This window comes from Anser brachyrhynchus (genome assembly GCF_964034855.1).
Source record: "Anser brachyrhynchus genome assembly, chromosome: 8".
In the NCBI taxonomy this organism is placed as follows: Eukaryota; Metazoa; Chordata; class Aves; order Anseriformes; family Anatidae; genus Anser; species Anser brachyrhynchus.
In genome coordinates this window covers 23,092,965-23,111,010 of record NC_137702.1, presented here as the reverse complement: position 1 = coordinate 23,111,010, position 18,046 = coordinate 23,092,965, and the positions used below count along the sequence as shown (strand labels likewise).

At 47.3% G+C, this 18,046-nt stretch overlaps 2 protein-coding genes across 30 annotated transcripts in view; both read right to left on the bottom strand.

Moving 5' to 3' along the window:
• The window catches only part of PRRC2C (proline rich coiled-coil 2C), a 70,380-nt gene extending 59,102 nt beyond the window's left edge, over positions 1-11,278 (bottom strand). For 11 of the 26 annotated variants that reach the window (XM_080601641.1, XM_080601663.1, XM_080601661.1 and 8 more), the window contains exons 1-2: positions 11,093-11,278; positions 10,192-10,262 (exon numbers count right to left, since the gene is read on the bottom strand). The gene's annotated coding sequence lies outside the window, so the exon portion shown is untranslated. The remainder of the gene's footprint in view (positions 1-10,191; positions 10,263-11,092) is intronic. The other 15 variants (XM_080601649.1, XM_080601651.1, XM_080601653.1 and 12 more) reach the window with 4 other exon arrangements.
• Positions 11,279-11,596: 318 nt separating this feature from the next.
• Positions 11,597-17,554, bottom strand: FMO4 (flavin containing dimethylaniline monoxygenase 4). Of its 4 annotated transcripts, none has more exons than XM_080601716.1 (9): positions 17,112-17,554; positions 16,094-16,231; positions 15,630-15,818; positions 15,141-15,303; positions 14,635-14,780; positions 13,711-13,910; positions 13,169-13,521; positions 12,904-12,973; positions 11,597-12,213 (listed from the first exon to the last, which is right to left on the bottom strand). In XM_080601716.1, exons 2-9 carry the CDS (start codon positions 16,223-16,225, stop codon positions 11,829-11,831), a joined length of 1,638 nt encoding a protein of 545 aa, XP_080457842.1. In that variant the 5' UTR covers positions 16,226-16,231; positions 17,112-17,554; the 3' UTR covers positions 11,597-11,828. The 4 variants fall into 4 exon arrangements, with proteins under 4 accessions (XP_080457842.1, XP_080457844.1, XP_080457843.1 ...); XM_080601718.1 differs by having other exon boundaries at positions 16,990-17,127; XM_080601717.1 differs by having other exon boundaries at positions 16,869-17,112.
• Between the last annotated feature and the right edge of the window lie 492 nt (positions 17,555-18,046).

Here is an 18,046-nt window from a genome sequence, read left to right as displayed (position 1 = left end):
AAGAGCATCTTCCCAGAACATTTCTATCCGATGCATACCTGGTTTTGGTAAAGAGATCATGACACAAAACAGCCATTTGAGGACATTATCCCACAGATGCGTCTTGTGAAAATGCAGTCTGGGGATGCCAAAAACGAGCATCGACAAACATGCCTGCATCAATTTTAAACTACAGTTAGTTGTCTCTTAAACAGAGCTACTAACCCAAGCAACGAAATACAACCAGTCACTCTCAAAAATCCGATACAGAAACTAAGCTTACTGCAAATCATTTTAGTTCGATCTAGCAATCTACAGAGCAAGCAAAACTTTTGCTGCCTTAGATTAGAAGGCTGCCTGTTGAATTGTCCTAAGAACTACCAGTCACGTTGAACGCCGCCTTCCAACCAGAGAACCAGCAACAAACCACAAATATAAAGGGAACTTTTATGAGGAACCCCTCAAGTATAATAAGATGGCACCAGTAGTAGTGACTAACACTTTTAAAATAAACTTTCAGGACACATCCTGCAGCAGAGAAATATTAGTGGGGACTAAAATAATCTGTCATTTCTATTCAGCTTCTGCAGAGCACTGCTGAGAACAAAAGGAAACACGAGTTAAAAGCAGCTGTCTGGAGTCAAAAGCCACAGATAAAAGGACAGCAACCATGCAAACCTCAAATCTGTCTCTACTCAGATTTGAATATATATTTAACTATACGTGCATGAGTTTTTCAGTTAACATACACAGAAATCAGATTCCCGTAGAATAATTCTGCCAGCAGAAGCCTGATCCATGGGATCAATCACCATCAGCAGCTTATCTTTTTAAATGCACCCATGTAACAGTAATCAAAAAGTCACAGACAGGATAAAATCTTCCTGGCAATAAAACTGTCAAAAACACACTAAATACTTTCATGTCACATGGCTATTTTTGTTTAGCTACGGTAATACTACCTGTACTGCTTGTGAAATCTTCTCCTTCTGAAGTGAAAGCATGGAACAAAGAGGTTATGTTCCCCTCCGCTCACAAGCAGAATGATGCCACTACAGCTACTTAAGATCTTTGGGGAAAGAAAGGACAGTTTTCATTTTGTTTAATTTGAGGATTTTTTTCGCATGTTCGGAGTATCATATAAAGCTGTTCAGTATTTTGACAAATAACATCTCAATATTACTTAAGGCAATACTGTTATCACAGGGATTCAATGCTTTCAATGATTATATGTCACTTTCTTCCATGTTTTACACCAGTGGCTCTATTTTAGTCTCCCAGTTAATACTGTATGAGAAGCTGTTCATCAGCACAGCAGTCACACTTACTTTTACTTTTTAAAAGGAAGATGATAATGTAAAGAGGTACTCAAAATATGAACGTAACTATTCTCATGAACAAAATGCTGGAGTTAATAAGCGTCTCACTTAAATTATTCAATTCTCATCTATTGTATGTGCAGAAGATTTAACACTTCTGACTCCTTTAGCTTTATAATTATATCTATGTACTCTTCAGGCTGTAGATTCTTTCATATTTGAGACACAAAGCTAACTTTATCACAAGAGGAGATTCAAATCTAGAATGTACAAAGTGCTACCAATGAAGCATTTAACTAGTATAATACTGCCTACAGAAGCCATAAAACAATGCACATTACCAATTATCAAAGAACGAAAAGCCATGTTTTTGAGACATACAAAAAGCAGGTTTTAAAGGTTGCTATAGAACTAAAGGATGACCCAATAATGACTACCTTTATTTTTTTAAAGCTTTCTTGTCATCTTCGTAAAGAGATGGCCACCTAGTGAAGCAAATCAAGTTCTCTTGAAAGTAAAAGTAAGGTTCTCTCCCAAGCTCTGAAGAGAATTCTTATGGTTGTAATAGCAACCAATGCAAGTCTTTTACTCTAAATCCTTATCATTGCAGGAAGAATAAAGACAGTGAAGTACCGGTTCAAAATAAAAATAAAAACAACCAAAACACCTTCTTCTCTAGGAAAAGAAAAAAGCTGGAAGAACAAAGCACTGGCACCACCTCTCTCACTGGAAGAGGCTGATGAACTGCAATTAGATTTCTGTTTAAATTTCAGACTAAGGCCATGATCCTTCATATCTCTTTAGGCATCTAGCTCCTGCTAGAGTAAATGGGAATTAAGTTCTAACACGCACAGTACTCAGAAAGTTCCCACCCTAGGAATCTAATTAGCTCAGACTATCTAGTAACTTTTTAGGACGGTTAGTTTCACTGTTACCATGAAGAAGCTTACCAATGGCCAGCAACGTATTTAACTTTTACCTTGTAGCTAGAAGATACCACCAGGCTCAAGAGGTATCAGAAAACATTTGGAAGGAGGCAGCAGCACCTCATCACAGAAGAGCAGTCCCAAGAAAGTAAGGGATGCGTCCAAGCAACAGGCAGCAAGTGGAGTGCAAACACCCACTAACAGCAGCAGATGACCAGGTGACTTAAAAAGGGAGCTCAGAAACAAGTCTCACAACCAACCCTGCACCTCTTCCCAGCAAGGAAAGGTATTTCCTGAGACTACCGTTCCTCTGCTTGTCTGTTACGGTTTTTACTTTTTCTGGTCTGGTCTCTGCTATGCTTAAAATCTCTCTAAAGGAAAGACAATACCTTTGTATTTTGAAGTCATGTTTACAACTAAAGTTAAAATGATTTTTAATTAGTCTCAAGTTCAAGCACAAACACCTGAAGTACAATTTAGTCTACACAGTTGGGTAAATTCAAGAGTATCTATAGAACTTACAATAACTTAATTCTACCAGACCCCTAAAAACCATTCTGTGTATTTACATCACAATCCTGAACTGAAAATCCAACATCTATGTCCAACAGCAGGACTGACAGACGGACACACAACAAGCACTCCTAAAGAAACCCCTTCCTGCACTTCCTCCAGCATTCAAGCGCCTTCAGGAAGTGAAGTACCATGACAGGACTCTGCCTTATGCCTCTAATCCTCAGTACAGCCATAAAACTGGATGACTTACACAGAAGTGGTTTCAGTTTTCCTTCTGAGCTTAGAGAATTTACTTCAGCCACTTTTTCCAACTACTTTGCAACAACCTTTAGGCTAATTTACTGATATTATTTGGTTGTATACAAATTCCAAGGAAAATGGACCTGAACAAGTAAGTTGTAAGCCATAGCTGGGGACGTCACAAGCACCGTAAAATTGTGAGAATCAGAAACCCTGAATGTGCCACTAGACTCAATGCACTTGGGTCGCTCCAGCTGCAGCCTGGCATTCACCTACTGGACTGGATCAGAAGGGTCTCATTACTCACTTGTTGAACTTAAAGCAGATGGGCAGAAAGAAACTTAGTATCACTACCACAAGTAAAACTGACAGATTAATAAGTACTAATAAACACACTGTATTAATAGAAGTAATTCAAGTACCAGCACATTTTCAAGCTAACAAAATACATTTAAACAGCGTCTTTGCCAGAAAGGATTTTTCAAGAGATTCCAGTAAAGACTGACAGTGCGTGCCACACGTAAGTCAGAACTAGCACACCATAAAGCTAAGGCACTAACACAGCACAGCTATTCTTGCCATGTGCTGATAATCCTCAAACATAAATTAGAATAATCTAGATGTTTTGCAAGACTACCGAATGCATTTTCAGAAACATACATTCTTAGTTGCAAATGTAAGATCCAAATCGTTTTTGCAGTTCACTTTTGAGACAAGTTTCTTTATTCCTAAATAGCCCGACAATTTCTTCACAGGTCTTCATTTCTCCGCCACTAAGTATTAGAGCACATTTTTGTTTTTCCAGTTTCATGCAGTTTAAGAAACTTCGAAACTGTAAATTTTTAATTGTGGCAGGACTTTTGAAGTGCTGCAAGGAAGCCAGGACCAGGAAAAAAAAAAGTAGAAACAGCTTCTATACAAATAAAGAGAGCATCACAACGAGATGCATTCTCGTGACTTCTGGGAACAGAACCACTTAAGGGCTTTCACCCAATTAGCTTTTCAACTTGCAGACACCAAATGAGATTTTTATTTTCAAGATATTCAAGAGTTTATTAAAAAAAATCCATTATTTAGAAGAATGAAGAAACTTTGAAGTCCTCAGAACTAAGTCATTATTTGAGCAAAAGTTAGGGGAATAAATTAGGGCAAATTCTTGCATAAACAATCCATATACCTGCTATCAAAACACAGTACTCAAATAGTAGGCTGGTAGGCGCATGTCTCCCTGAATACAGAAGACTAACGCGACCTGTCTTACCCCTCAGTTCTTTTAATTGAAAAAGAAAGTTAAACTATTCGCTAGGCTTCTCACAAACTAATTTAGATCAGTTTATCCTGACCACAGCTGCTCTCTGCAAAGGCATCTGTTAATGTTTAAGATCACAAACAGCCCCTTAAATTACAACAGCACTTAGCATGCTGTCATAAGTACCACTTTGTTTCTTGCTCAACTGCATCACGCCATCCAGCAGAAGCCTGGGAAGGCAAAAATATTAGTGGACTCATTGTCCTCAAGCGCACAGAAAGCAACATGGTGAGTCCCCTTCTCAGTGGTATCCTGAGTAGCAGTTGCTCTGGCAGGCTGAGAAGAGCGTGTCTGATAACAGAGAAGGAAAAGGGAAGCCCCCATGGGGGCTGCTGGAGAAGCTAGGCAACCAATGACATACAGATGCCCCTGTGTCTGTTCAAACCAGAGTGCAAAAAACATTCAAACGGTCAGCACTGCTCTGCACTTGCTATGCTCAGATTCAGATGTGCAGAAAACTACAAAGGACAAGCAGAACTGGTGACAGTGGTGGGTTGGAGGGTCCATTTGCAAGAATAAGAATGAACTGCTTGCACCCTACAGTAAAAAGGTATCAACAAGAAGCCTCCACATCACTGGATTCTTTGACATTTCTAAACATATAGAGCAGCAGCACGCCACGGTTCTGCCCCAGCTGCACTTCAGCAGATCTGAAGGCACAAGGCTTAAGAGTGTGCAGGATGGGCTCCTCTGCAGACAGCTGTCTGGGTAAGTTACCAGACACAAGAGTTGGGCTCAACGAGGGTCAATTCCTTCAGTCAGTCACACTGTTTGGTGCAAAACACTTTTTTTTCAGAAAGCTGACAAAAGATAATCGATAGGTACATGACAATGGACCAGATTCCTAACTCAAATAAGCAGAAGTTGAAGCCCTTTAATATCATCCATCTCTTCACTGTTTTCTTTTTCCCTTTTGTTGTAACACTCTTACTGTAAGAGCCCTACAAGCTCTGAAATGATGCCATTTAAACTGGTGGCACTCTTTTGCCTCTCTGGTCCATCTCAGCTAGTTCCTAGGTTTAAATGATAAAAGTCTTTGCTAGTGATTTCTAAAAGCCAAATTAGACCTCCTACGTATTTCCTACCCTTCCCACTCACCCCACACTGAGGTGGGCAGCGGAGTAGGGGAGGACATATTAAGAGACAAATGTAAAGCCATTCCTTGCTGTGGATAATTCAAACAATCTTTTTCAATACCTTAATTTCCTGCTCCTTTACCACAATTTCCAAGGAATAATTAATATTTCTTGACGAGAAAGATACACTGTTCAGTTTCAGTGTTCTACTCAAGAAAGCACAACTCACTTGTAGCAGCAGATTTCTTTCCGTATCAAACCTTTCCACACCTATAAAATATACCTGACCTTAGCTGAAAATAAGTATAAATCTGTCAGTTTTTAAGCAAAACTTCTTTTTTCAAAGCACCTTTCCACACATTTATTTAAGTAACACAAATCATTACATTTAAAGTTTTTGACTTCAGAAATCAATTAGATGTTGCTTTGAAATATTCAGGCAAGCTGTTCTGCTCATGAGCTCTTCCGGGTTATTTGGTAGTGCACAAGAGCTACACTAGGAATAAACCCTTAAAGAGCTTCATTCCTCTCCAGAATAGATGTGCCAAAATGGATTCCTCTTCTCCAGCTATATTTCCAACATCTTTTCATTCACCTTTTCAAGATCTCTCTGTTACTGAAGACTGCAACCCCAAGGTGGAAGCAACCCTGTGAGCAGTAGGAATTTGCAGAATAAACCATTTTATAGAGTTCTGTACACCCTTAGCATGATGAAAAATGTTCAGTAACAGATACTTTACTCAGTTGTGTTATGTCTTAAGCTACTTGTCACCACCTTAATACCCCAAATCTGAGTTGGCTGTAACTCCCACCATACTCCTAAACTGATTCATAGATCAAAAAAATCATAGTTTCTCCTCTATATTAAGAGGTGCCATACATTTGTCTTTAAGACTATCACAGATACTCTCACCGTGACAGCTAGAGACAGGGTTGCCAGATGTACAAGCCCAAAAATCACTGTTGACGTCAGCACAGAACTCGACTCCTGTGCATACAAAGGTAAGAGAATTTGCTCCTTCAGAAACCTTGGCCTAGTCCAGCTTTGAGTTCATTACTACTCACAGTCTCTTCTACCAGCTGCCCGTCATTCCCTTGATCTCTCTTGATCTCTGCTTACATGTTCTTCCATGAGAGGACTCACTAATTTCTTTGAGCAGAAACTATCCCTATCCTGTGACTTAAAGAATACCCAGCATGTAAGAGAAGCAGGTGTGAAAAGCACACTGACAAGAGTATTGGACACTGCTGGCCAATTAAAGGGCAACTTCAGCCCTCATCGTTAGACCAGATTCATGCTTTAAAGAAAAGATGAACTGAATTACAAAAGCTGTATCAGCATACTCAGCTTTATGTATCTGTCCTTCAGCATCACAGAACCCATTTTCCATAGCAGTTTCTGTCTGCCAAATGGCTACGGAAGAAGTTTAACATTATCAGTTGCTGTCATATATATATATATATATATATGACATATATATATATATGTCATATATATATATATATAACATTACCCTGTCACTATATCACAAGCCAAAGGCAAGTTTCTCCTTCTAGAACATACCTTTGCTTCAGACTAATTATTCATATTGGCAAAAGAAAATTTGTTATTGCTCCACCTCACTAGAACGCTTTTGCTACAAATGCATATATACATCAATTATAAACTATCCTAAACACTACTGTAAGACCTGTAAGTACAGAAATTTATTTTTTTTTGCAAAATGAAAGCATTGATGCACTGATGTCAAGAGAGTGAGGTCTCCCACTGGAATATATGGTTGCTTTGAAATGGAACAAATGTACAAATCCTCATATCAGGTCTTAAAACTGGGAGAAAACTCACTGGCTTCTCCAACAAAAAGTTGTTCTGGGTAAATGAAGACATTTCTGCAGTTCCACCCAGACTAAAGACTCAAATCTGTTAAATAAGGTAAGAGGAGAGAGCCTGCAAGTGTTTCATTTGCAAATAATGAAATTTGAACTATTATTTCTGCACATACTGATTAGCTATGCAGCCATAATTTTAAAATGTTTACAAACACCAAAAGTTAGCGCTTACAAAATATTAATTTTAAAAACAATCTGTAACTGCTTATAAGATTTAAGGAGGACAGCCTGAAAAAGTTTGCTTTTGAAGCAGAGAAAGTCTAATTTGCTAACATAAGCAAGCAGTGTGGCAAAAGCGGGTGACCTAGCTATTGAAGGTCTTGCATGGAAATCCATGTGGTACCTCAGAGCACGCTGAGCCACAACTTATATCCCAGCTACCTAAGTATTGTGTAAACCTGCCCTTTCACTTTCAGAGTCACCAAATTAGAGATCTCTTCTCTCAGTCATGCAGCATCAGGTGATTCCACAGTTCTTCACCCAATACTTTTGCAGCTGATGTACCTGATGTAGGATAAAGTGCAGTAATTCATGTCTCTGTAAGCCCCTGAAAACATAGCTCACAGTATTTCCAAAACTGTATCAGTTAAAATTTACCATCACCATACTTCAGATAAAAGATACGCGATTCCACATTGTAATTTCACCATTAATCAAGACGTCAGACATATAAAAACAAAAAATATGACGATAAAAAGCTTCTTGCTTTAATACGTGTTTGCAATCTGCAACAGACTAGTTCGTTAGCATTTAGTTAGAATGTTATGTAATGGCTGAGGTATTTGCAATAAAAACAGTCTATTTCTGTTAGCCTGTTCTTCATAGACATAAAAGCTGTCTTCATCTGATTTTTATTAGGATTTCATCTTCCTCTGCTCTTTATGCATTTTTTAAGACTTCTGTCCATTCCATTTTCATTTCACAAACACATGCACACAGTATTATTTCCTCCCACCTCCTCACAAAAATCTCAGCTTTTCTTTTTGCACCTGCTTTCACCCATGGGAAGTTTCTACGGGGTTTGTGAAACCTTGTCTTGAAGAAAAAAAACAAAAAACAACGAAACATGGGGAATGAAACTGAGCATAGAAAAAATTCACTACAGAAGACGAACAACTGGTTCTACCAGTAAAACACCACTCGCAATCCCGTCATTACAAGCCCAGCATCCATCCCGAACTAGTGGAAATGTGGTGCATTTTCAGGGTGGAGCCCCCCCAACCTTATTATTACCTTATCTGGCCTCTAAAGAAGTCCCACTCTTCCTTCAACAAAATGACCACAGAGGAATATTTCTTTCCCTCACTCCTACCTCCAACACACTATACTAGGGTTTGCTCCTCTGCAAGAGCCCTCTTACCCATACCATCCTTATATGGTATTTAGGCTATGTTTTCCATCCTCTCTCCACTGTCACATCACTCCCATAGGCGGCTTGGGGAATGTTCTGGAATAATGGGCTTGCACTTTGAGTAACCCAGGACACCTGGCTGAAGTGGACCCCATACAAAGTGTACTGCTTTGGCTTTCATTCTTTCACTTTATTGCTCTAAAAGACTCATTAAAACAAACAGAACCTAAAGGAGAGCTCCCTTCTGAACAGCAGCATCTTTCCCTTGTTTCATGGCTCTTTTCACTTTCCCAGGTAGACTTTAGGAAACAGAAAAACAGGACCTAAAGATGATGCATACAATAAATCTGTACCATAAAACAAGGACTCCAGCAACAAGGAAGTTAGAGCTGTAAATTGAACTTTTTTTCCAGGTTTCCCTACAAAAAGCTACGGTTCCAGGGTTCCAGTTATGAAGTCTAAACAAGAGCAAAGAAACTACAGGTTGCTACAAATACTCTGTCTCTTTGGAGTTTGGTATCAGCGAAACTGACCGAAATGACTGTATATTGATTAACACCTATTTTACCCACTGCTACTTACCAAAGCAATACTTTATGTATAAAACATTTATATATTAAGGCAGTGTTCCAGGTGACAGCGGCAGACAAACACAAGTCTCCGCACACAAGCAATGGCCTATGCCAATTCTCACTTCAGCTCAAATGGCCACCTTTAATAACGCACTAGCCTCAGAGTGGTCACATCCTCGTGCACGGAGCACAATAATCTAAGGGACAAACTCTCCTCATTGAGCATCTGTCGAGTTCAAAGAACTCTCAAAACTTTCAGGTTCCTTAGTCCCAAGGAGGAACCTGTGGCAGAGCTGCACTACAACATCCCAAAATTAATCTTAAAGAAAAACTCTCTCCGCTATATGATTCAAAGGAATTTGACAACCATTCAGCTCCTGGCAGCCAGCATTAAAAGGTCATCCTTTTGTTTCTCACTGATGGACAAATGAGATCATGTCCCACTTCCTCCCCCCTTAAAAAGCAGCTTCATGCCTAGGCAGAGCTCTTAAGGCTAAACAATGGGTAGGCCTGATGTCCCTCTGCACAAGAAACAAAGCTATTAAAAAAATCCTGTTCCTTTTGCTGGAAATAATGCTTATTTCTACTTGCACATCCATTTGACTCCAGTAATCAAAGACTGATAAGAAAAAACAGTTCTTCCTCGGTGATAAAGAGTTCAAGACCTTTCACAAAGGGACAAGCTTACAAAATGCATGCCTGAGACACAAAAGGGACAGAAACAGCAAAACCACAGTGTTCCATACAACTCCCAGCACCACGCTCTCACGCAGGCTCCCCTTCCCCATAAAAAGGACCCAAGCTGGAAACTGGCTAGGCCACTTTTAGCCCCCAAATTTTCAAGCCCCGCATCCCTGGGTGATGGCTCCCATTATGCCAGGCTGGCTGCCTGAATTTTAGCCATGTCATCTACCTATGCTCACACCACATTTCAAGCGCTATCAATAAAACCACCCTGGTCACGTTCACCCCATTCCTACAAATCTTGTCCCTAGGAGCAGAAACAACAGTACCTTTTCAAAAGGTGCTTCACTCAGTTCTAAGTGAAATAATCCAGGAATCCTTTTACTGCGTGTCTCCAGAACTGCGGATAAATATTTCAGAGTCAGAAAATCCAAGTGTGGCGCACTGCACGTGCCTCCAGCATCCCATAGGAAAACCTCTCCTTCCCCACGGGTTTGCAGAGGAAGAATTAGTGCCACAGAGTGAGTGCAAAAGCTTGAAGGGGATGGTTTCCTGAGGAATCTCCCTGGAAAGATGTGGAGCCTTTTGAAAAGGGGGGGTGGGGGAATAGGTGTGTGTGGGGGGGGGGGGAAATAGGCGGGTAAGGGAAATAGGCGGGTAAGAGGGAGGGAAATAGGGGAGGATGGGGAATAGGTGGGGAAGAGAAATAGGTGAGGAAGAGGGGAGAAATAGGTGAGGAAATAGGTGAGGAAGAGGGGAGAAATAGGGGAGCAAGAGAAATATGAGGGTAAAGGGAGGGGGGAATAAGTAGATAAGGGGAAGAGGTGGGTAAGGGAGAGGGAGCTAAATAGGTGGGGAAGGGGGCGAACTAGGCGTGGAAGCAGCCCGCAGCCCCCTCCCGCCGCCCCGGGGCTGTGCCCGGCGCTGTGCCCGCTGCGGGGCGCGGCCGGCCCCGGGCGATGCGAGGCGCTGCGGCGCGGCCCGGCACCAGGGCCCGGCCGGCGTGGGCCCAACGCCGCCTCCCCGCGCCCGGCGGGGCGAGCAGCGGCCCGGGGGCCCCTCCCCGTTCCCGGCCCCCCCGTTCCGTTCCGTTCCGCCCCGCGCCGCCCCCGCCCGCGGCCATGAGGCGCAGGCCGCCCGCCCGCCCGCCCGCTCCCCCCGGCGCCGCTCAGCCTGCCTCAAGGCCGCCCGAGGAGCGCTGAGGGGAGAGCGCGGCCTCCTCCAGCTCACCTGGCGGGGCCGAGGAACCCGCTCCGGGTTTTTCCTTTATTTTCTTCTTTTCTTTTTCCCCTCCCCTCGCCCCCCGCGGGCTCACCGCGCTCCGGCGAAGGCCGCCGGCCGCTCCCGGCGCCGCGCCTCAGCCGCTTCCACACAGGGGCCAAGATGGCGGGCGGCCAAGCCGGCGCCAACGGCGTCTGACGTCACCGCGCCGCGCGCGCGCGCGACCGGCCGGCGGAGCGAGCGCGCACCCGCCCGACGGGGCCCCGCCCGCCTGCCCGCCCACGTGACCGCCGCCCTGCCGCAGTCGGGGGGGGGCGGTAAATTGGGGTGGATTTGGAGGAGGTTTGGGATTTTCGCCGCCATGTTCTGGCGGGAGGCACTCGGGGAAGCGCGCCCCCGGCCTTTGCTCTCTGCCTCCCCCCTATTCCCGGGGTGCAAAGCCCTAAGTCCGTCCCCCTGCCCCTCATAGCCAACCCGTTACCCAAAACATCAAAATCTCACATTAAAACGTTGTTAAAAGCCCACTGAGGTTTATTTCTGCCTCCTGCCTCTCGTAAATTCCCAGCAAAACAACCACTTGCCCACCCTTGCCCACCCCACAAGCCACCCATCACCCCAGAAGGAAGCACTGGCCCCATGCCCACCAGCCCTTCAGGCTCTCCCCACAGCCCTCTGGAGGCTCAGGGCTGGTGGCAGAAGTACGTGGTCCCCCCAACACCACCCCCCACGGCCCCCTCAATCCCTTCTAGAAAAGGGGAAGCCCCCTGGGGACCCACCCCAGCCGGGGAGATTTGGAGAGGAGGAACCCCGCCAGCAGCATGGCGGGCAGGGCGAGGAAGCCCAGCCAGCGCCAGGAGCAGGGGGAGGCTCCGTCCTCCACCACCCGAGTTCTCAAGGGCTTCAAGGCCCGCTGCCACTGCGTCAGGATGGCGGCCCTGGCCCCGCTCCACCGTCCCCGTCCCACCAGGCGGTACTGGTAGGGCGTGCAGGGGCCGAAGAAGACGGCCATGGCCAGCCGGGGGTCGGTCAGGAGCAGCCACAGCATGCTGGGCTTCACGCCAGCACAAGAAGCGATGTCGGAGGTGTAGTTAATGAAACTCATCTTCAAGTGCTCCGGCTCGGGTGGATTCCTTCCATGGGACATAGAATCAGTAACGGAAATCAGATAGTCTGTTCCCACCTCGGTTCACAGCCCTGGGCTCAGAAAAGCCACCACATTACAGGGGACACATGTTGGCCAAGATCTCTGAGCCTGTCCTTGCTGCAGGGTGACACAGAGACCTAAAGGCACCCAAAGAGCCTTCATGTGGTGGTCACCAGCAGCCACCCTGGCACGGGGAAGAGGCAGAAACTTGCTTGATCTCTGTAACCTGCTTGTCACCACCAAAATGCAACCTGTGGACTGGGCTGAGCTAGGAAACTGGTCCCTGACTGTGCTCCAGTGGGGTTTTGGGAGGGAGCTGGGCCCTCAGCCTCACACTCCCTGCAGCCGGGAGTAGGGAGGGAGAAGCCACGAGATGGCACCCTCTGTCTGGAGGAAAACAAATCTCCACACAGATTTAGGGAACAAGGGTAGGACATGGAGGCCTGGCAGAAGGGATCTGGGGGCCACGGGTGCAGCACTGCTGCAGCCCCCCAGAGCAGAAGTGGGGCCTGGGGAGGCTGTAGGGCAGTTGTTTCATCCCAGAGCTCAGCTTGGAGAAGTCACAGATCAGCAGAAAGGGTTTAGTGTGGGAAAGGATCAACTTTGCCCAGCTTGACATGTTTTCAAAAGCAAAGGCCTATCACAGCATACCCCAAGGTGTGGCAGTGTCACGCACCTTTTGACCGGCGGCTGCTTTTTCAAAACGTCAGCCATCATCCTGCTGGAAGGAGGGAGCTTGTACGCACCTGAGAAGAGCAAAGAGACCAGAGACCTTGCACAGCACCATAAGAAGAGCAGTCAGCAACCCTTCGACCCCTTCCATGCTCCCAGAGCCTTGTCAGCATTGATGCAGCAATGCCCAGCACGGTGCCAAGGGCAGCAGCAGGTTGACCCATCCTCCCTCCCCAGCATCTCCCCCATCCCTGCAGCCCCTCTCTCACCTGCGAAGATGCCTGTCACCCAGCGAGCCTGGATTTCTGCTCCTGCCATCACAGAGCCGGTCAGCTGCACCAAACCGATAATGGCCAGAGTCGGCCTTTCCAGCTGGGGCGGGAAGATGCATTTATAGAGGGAACGGTTGTTTCTGAGGGGACTGCGAACTGACTCTTCAAGGAAGTGAAACGAGAAGATGTAGCCTGTGGCAAAGAGCACCACATCAATATTCTCTTCAGTTGTCCCATCTTCAAAAACAGCTGAAGTTTTAGTGAACTCCTTCACATTTGGCTTCAGCACGACAGTCCCAGAGAGCATGCAAAATGGCAACTCTTCATTGATAATTACATGAAAATTGGAACTTGCACATGGAAAAAGAGAAGGAGAGAAATGTTAGCATCCAGGGGGGGCAAAAAGTCCTCTCCAATGGTTTGCTATGCTGCAAATATCCCCCAAAGTGAAAGATGATTTCACACCATTAAGAATCACCAACTAACCAAGAAAACAGAAAAACAAACAAATAAACAACAACAACAACAAATAAAAACACCTTTTAACAGAAGCCAAGCCGTAGATCTCGTGGTTAAACCATGAATTGAACTTCCGAAACTTGATCCTTCTCGTGATGGCTGATGGGAGAAGCCACTCAAGAAAGTGGTTAAAGCGCGTGGTGCTGACCATGTCGAAGGGGAAGCCGTGGTCTGACACCCGGCTGTACACCCACGTGCTGCTCCTGGCACTGAGAAACACCTGGTGGAGAAGGCAGGCCTGAGGGCCTCTTGCCCTGAGGCCTGACTTCCATTTTTGCCCCACGTGGCAAATCCCAGTTCCTGTGCTTGGGAGCTGAGTCCTGAGGGAAGCAGCCGGTGTCCAGACGAACCAGCTCATGGTGGCTTTTGCAAAGTTCACAGGTGGCCCAAATTCTCCAGGAATTGCAGAGCTTCTTCAACTGGCCTCAATTTAAAGGTCTGGTTATTGAGAAACCCAATGGACAAAGCTTGGATGCAGCCACCATCACTGGTGTGGACACCCTGCTGTCACATCTTCTGATGTCCCTCACGATACAAAGCCCCTGGGGAGCAAAGGGTGCCATTCCTGTGGGTACTGGGAGGCAAAGATAGAGCTGCACTTGCAAGATGGATGGAGGGAAGAAATAGATGTTCAGGATATCTGGTAGCAGCAGTGCAGTGCCCTCCCATTTCTGACCAAAAAGGTGCTTTAGTATCTCTTGAGTGCTTGTAGGCAGTTTTGGGGAGGTATTTGGTAAAAATAAAGCAGTGACAAAGCCTTGTTCAGAAGACTGAGTGGTGGGAGGGAAGAAAAGAGCTGAATGCCAAGAAAGAGTTGAACAGGGACCATACAGGGGGGAGGGAAACATCCCCATGGTGGGTCTCGCTAACTTCAGCTTTAAGGAAAGTGGACATTTTATCCTCCCTCCCGCTTGCCCTGTGCCCCTGCCACCACGGCTCTGTACCTTCGCAGCCACGTGGCTCAGCTCCACAGCAATGTCACCACCAGTGTTCCCAATGCCGACCACAAGGACCCGCTTTCCCCGGAAAGCCTCCGCATCTTTGTATTCCTGGCTGTGGAGGTACCGGCCTTTGAAGTGGGTCTCGATGCCTGGGCAGAGAGCAGGAAGCATCTCCTACCACCAGACACATTTGCTCCAGCCTTGTGCCTGGCCCCAGACCCACTGCTCCCCACCTCTCCTTGCAACCAACCACTGCAAAGCCCGTAGAGGTCTCAGCTCCTTTAGTAGTGGTGATGCGTTCACCCTCTCCCACCCTCCTGTGCAACCTCATCGTGGTCCTGCTCTGCAAATTCTCGTGCAAGAGCACCGGTGCATCTTCACGAGGTGTTTTCACCCATTCCTGGGTATGCCCACATCCCTTTCTGTGAGGGTCACACAAACTCTGGGTGGTGGACATCGTGGAGCAGAGGGGCAGCCCCAGCCCACCCCGCTGCAGGGGCAGGGCTCACCTGGGAAAGAAGCCAAGGGCAGGTGGGGCACCTGGTAGTGTCCCGTGCAGACCATGACAGCATCAAAGATGTGCGATTCCTGGACGCCCTCGGTCTCAGTGACAACCTCCCACTGGCCTGAGGTGGCGAAATCCAGGCGCTTCTTCACACTGAGAACTGTTGTCTTACACCAAAACCCAATAAAATTGTGGTCAGGAGCTGTGCCAAGCTTCAGAAAGGAGCTGCCCACAAAGGGCTGAGGCTGCTGGGCCCTCAGGAACCTGGTTTCACCTCTGAAGCTGCTAAAACAGACCTGCACCTTCCCTCTGGAGATGGCATGGGATGGGGCAACCCATGCTTGAGCAACCTAACTTAAAACACGGAGCCAAAAAGGCTGTGTTCAGGATGCACAAGATGTGCAGCCCTTGTGGGGCTGTTGTCCCATCCCACCCGGGCAATGGTGGTACCTGCAGCCCCCCCGTGGCCCCCCCGCAGCAGGCCCCGGCCCACCTTGAAGCGGATGTGCCGCAGGAGCTGGAAGTGCTGGGCATACATTTGGAAGTACTCCAGGAGGAGGCCATGGGGGAGGAAATTGGGGAAATGCTCGGGGTAGGGGAAGTCGCTGAAGCAGGACATCTCCTTGGAGGTGTTGGTGATGACCGACCGGTACACGCTGACCCTCCCGCTGTCTGCGGTGTCCTGTGAGAAGCGAACAGGGATGTCTGTGGATGCACAGGGAACGACTTTCCTCCTCTGGGTCAGCATGGGGGTGTGAGCGATAAACAGGGGCCAGCACCCCAAAATCTGCTGGTGGCTGCAGGATGAGGTCAGCATTGAGTTTAAAGCCAGTGGTCGCACACAGGGCTTGCAAGACTCTGGGACAGGGACATACCTGAGGGCATAGCCACCCCCTCCTTGTTGCTGCGGGCAAAGGGGAGATGGGGAGGGGGCAAAACCAAGCAGAGCCCACTCACGGCAAAGCGCCAGAGCCCCCCAATGTCCTCGCTCCTCTCAAAGCAGGTGGGCTCCAGCCCCTCGTCCAGGCAGCACTTGATGGAGACCAGCCCGCTGACCCCGGCCCCGATGACGGCCACTCGCCGCACCATGGTGTCCTGCGGGTGGCAAAGGGACAGAGCACGACAAACAGGGAATAAAGTTGTCCAGGGATCAGCAGAGACATGGATCGCTTCTTCCCACCCCCATCCCTTGTGGGAGGTTTGTGCAGCCCTTCTGCCTGTGCAAAAGTCACCCCCTTTGTACAGCTTTAAGAAATGTTCTCAGCTGGGCTGACTTGTTTTAATGCTTCCCTTTCTAATTTCCATTAAACAGTGTTCTTTTGAAAACAAAAAAGGTTTAGAAAAAAAAAAATCGTGGTGCCTGAGCAACATGGAGTGGCGATTCAGAAGTTGCGCAGTGTTGTGGAAGTGCTGCTTGCGTTACCAAATAGGCACGGAAAGAAACTCAGGCAATGCAGGCTGCAAGCAGGAGGAACTCCGAGCTCAGGCTGGGTAAACTGACCTACGCGGAGCTTCAGTGTAAATCAGAGGAATGAAAAAAAAATATGAGCCTATGTGAACTTTGATTAGGTAACAAACACTCCTACTGCAAAGTCTCAAGAAAGGCTCATTTCTAACTTGTTTTCAAACAATTTTTTGCCAAAGAATAAGTTAACTTAAACAGGAGCTGGAGGAAACAGCAGAAATTCAGAGAAAAGCCCCCGGAAAAAGCAAGAGACTTGAACAAACTCACGAAGGCTCCCGTCCAGCTGCAGCTCACCCACGCTGCAGGGACAGGCACAAACCCCACATAGCAAAGCGAGCAGCTCCCAGCCTGCGTCACTGCTCTGTCCCCACGAAATCCCCAAACTCGCCCGTCCTCATCATCCACGGGGAGCAGCCGCCCTCGATTCCAAGCCCCGCCGGAGACAGCGGAGCACTGGCTGGCTGGCTTCACAGCACAGAAAATGCAGCCGGAAGGAAATGGAGAGCAAACCTTCACTGTGCCTTTGCTGCTCGGGGCTCGTCCAGGCTTCACTTGGAGCTTCTCCAGGCAGGGATTTAAAGGCGAGGCAGAAGTCTGCCCGGCCCTGCTCGCACAGCTCTTGCACCGCCGACCTTTACACCCGCTCTGCTGCCAGCACTTGCCAGCACAACAGTCTGGACCTTAATCCCGAAGGCGCTGCGCTTGCAGGGACGCCCACCCGTGACGCTGGGATCGTGTCCGTGCCTGGGGACCTCTGTGTCCTCCCCCCTCGCTGGGCATCCCCAGGGAATCAGCCACCGCGCTCCCTGTGCCCGCCTGCCAGCCTGGAGGGGCAAGAGGCAGCCAAAAGCGCGAGGGGAGTATTCCCAGCACCATCCCCATCCCGCACACCAGGGGTAGGAATGAGGCCAGCAGCCAGGGCTCCTTAAATTAGAAGATTAGAAGCACCAGTTCTACCAACTTGGGCTTTTTAATGCTGGAGGAAGGGACAGCCTGAGCTGTGTACCCAGCCCAGATAACTCCTTGCTGGACTAAAGCCTCCAAAAAAAAACACAGTTCCCAGCTGATTTGGGGCAGAGCTGGGCTCCCATCCTCCTTTCTGGCTGCGACAACCAAAGACTTGCTTGCCACCACTGTGCAAGTAGGTCTACAAAGCTGGGGGTGAGCTGAAAACTGCCCAAGGACAACTTGCCCTGCATCTGTGCTGTTGTTGTGCCCAAATGCAATTGGGTTGCACTTAGGAAAGGACTGGGCAGGCACTGTGGGGACAGGGTCTGTCCAAAAATCCTGCCCACCACAGAGCATGTGTAGAGGGATCCTGCCTCTGGTACATACGTTCCTCATGTGCATCAGTCACCCGTGAGTTGCCTCCAAACCCCCTCTGCACCCTGGTGGGCCTTTTCCAAAAGATTTTTTCAAACTATTTTTGTTTGTTTGCTTGGTGG

Bases quoted from the DNA above. Each gene is read 5' to 3' on its own strand.
- FMO4 (XM_080601716.1), bottom strand. From the start codon at position 16,225: ATGGTGCGGCGAGTGGCCGTCATCGGGGCCGGGGTCAGCGGGCTGGTC. The intron at 15,304-15,629 runs GTGGGCCGGGGC...TTTTGGTGTAAG, and splicing joins TGCGGCACATCCGCTTCAAG to ACAACAGTTCTCAGTGTGAA. The intron at 13,522-13,710 runs GTGTTTTTATTT...TCCATGTGCAAG, and splicing joins GGCTTGGCTTCTGTTAAAAG to TTCCAATTTTCATGTAATTA.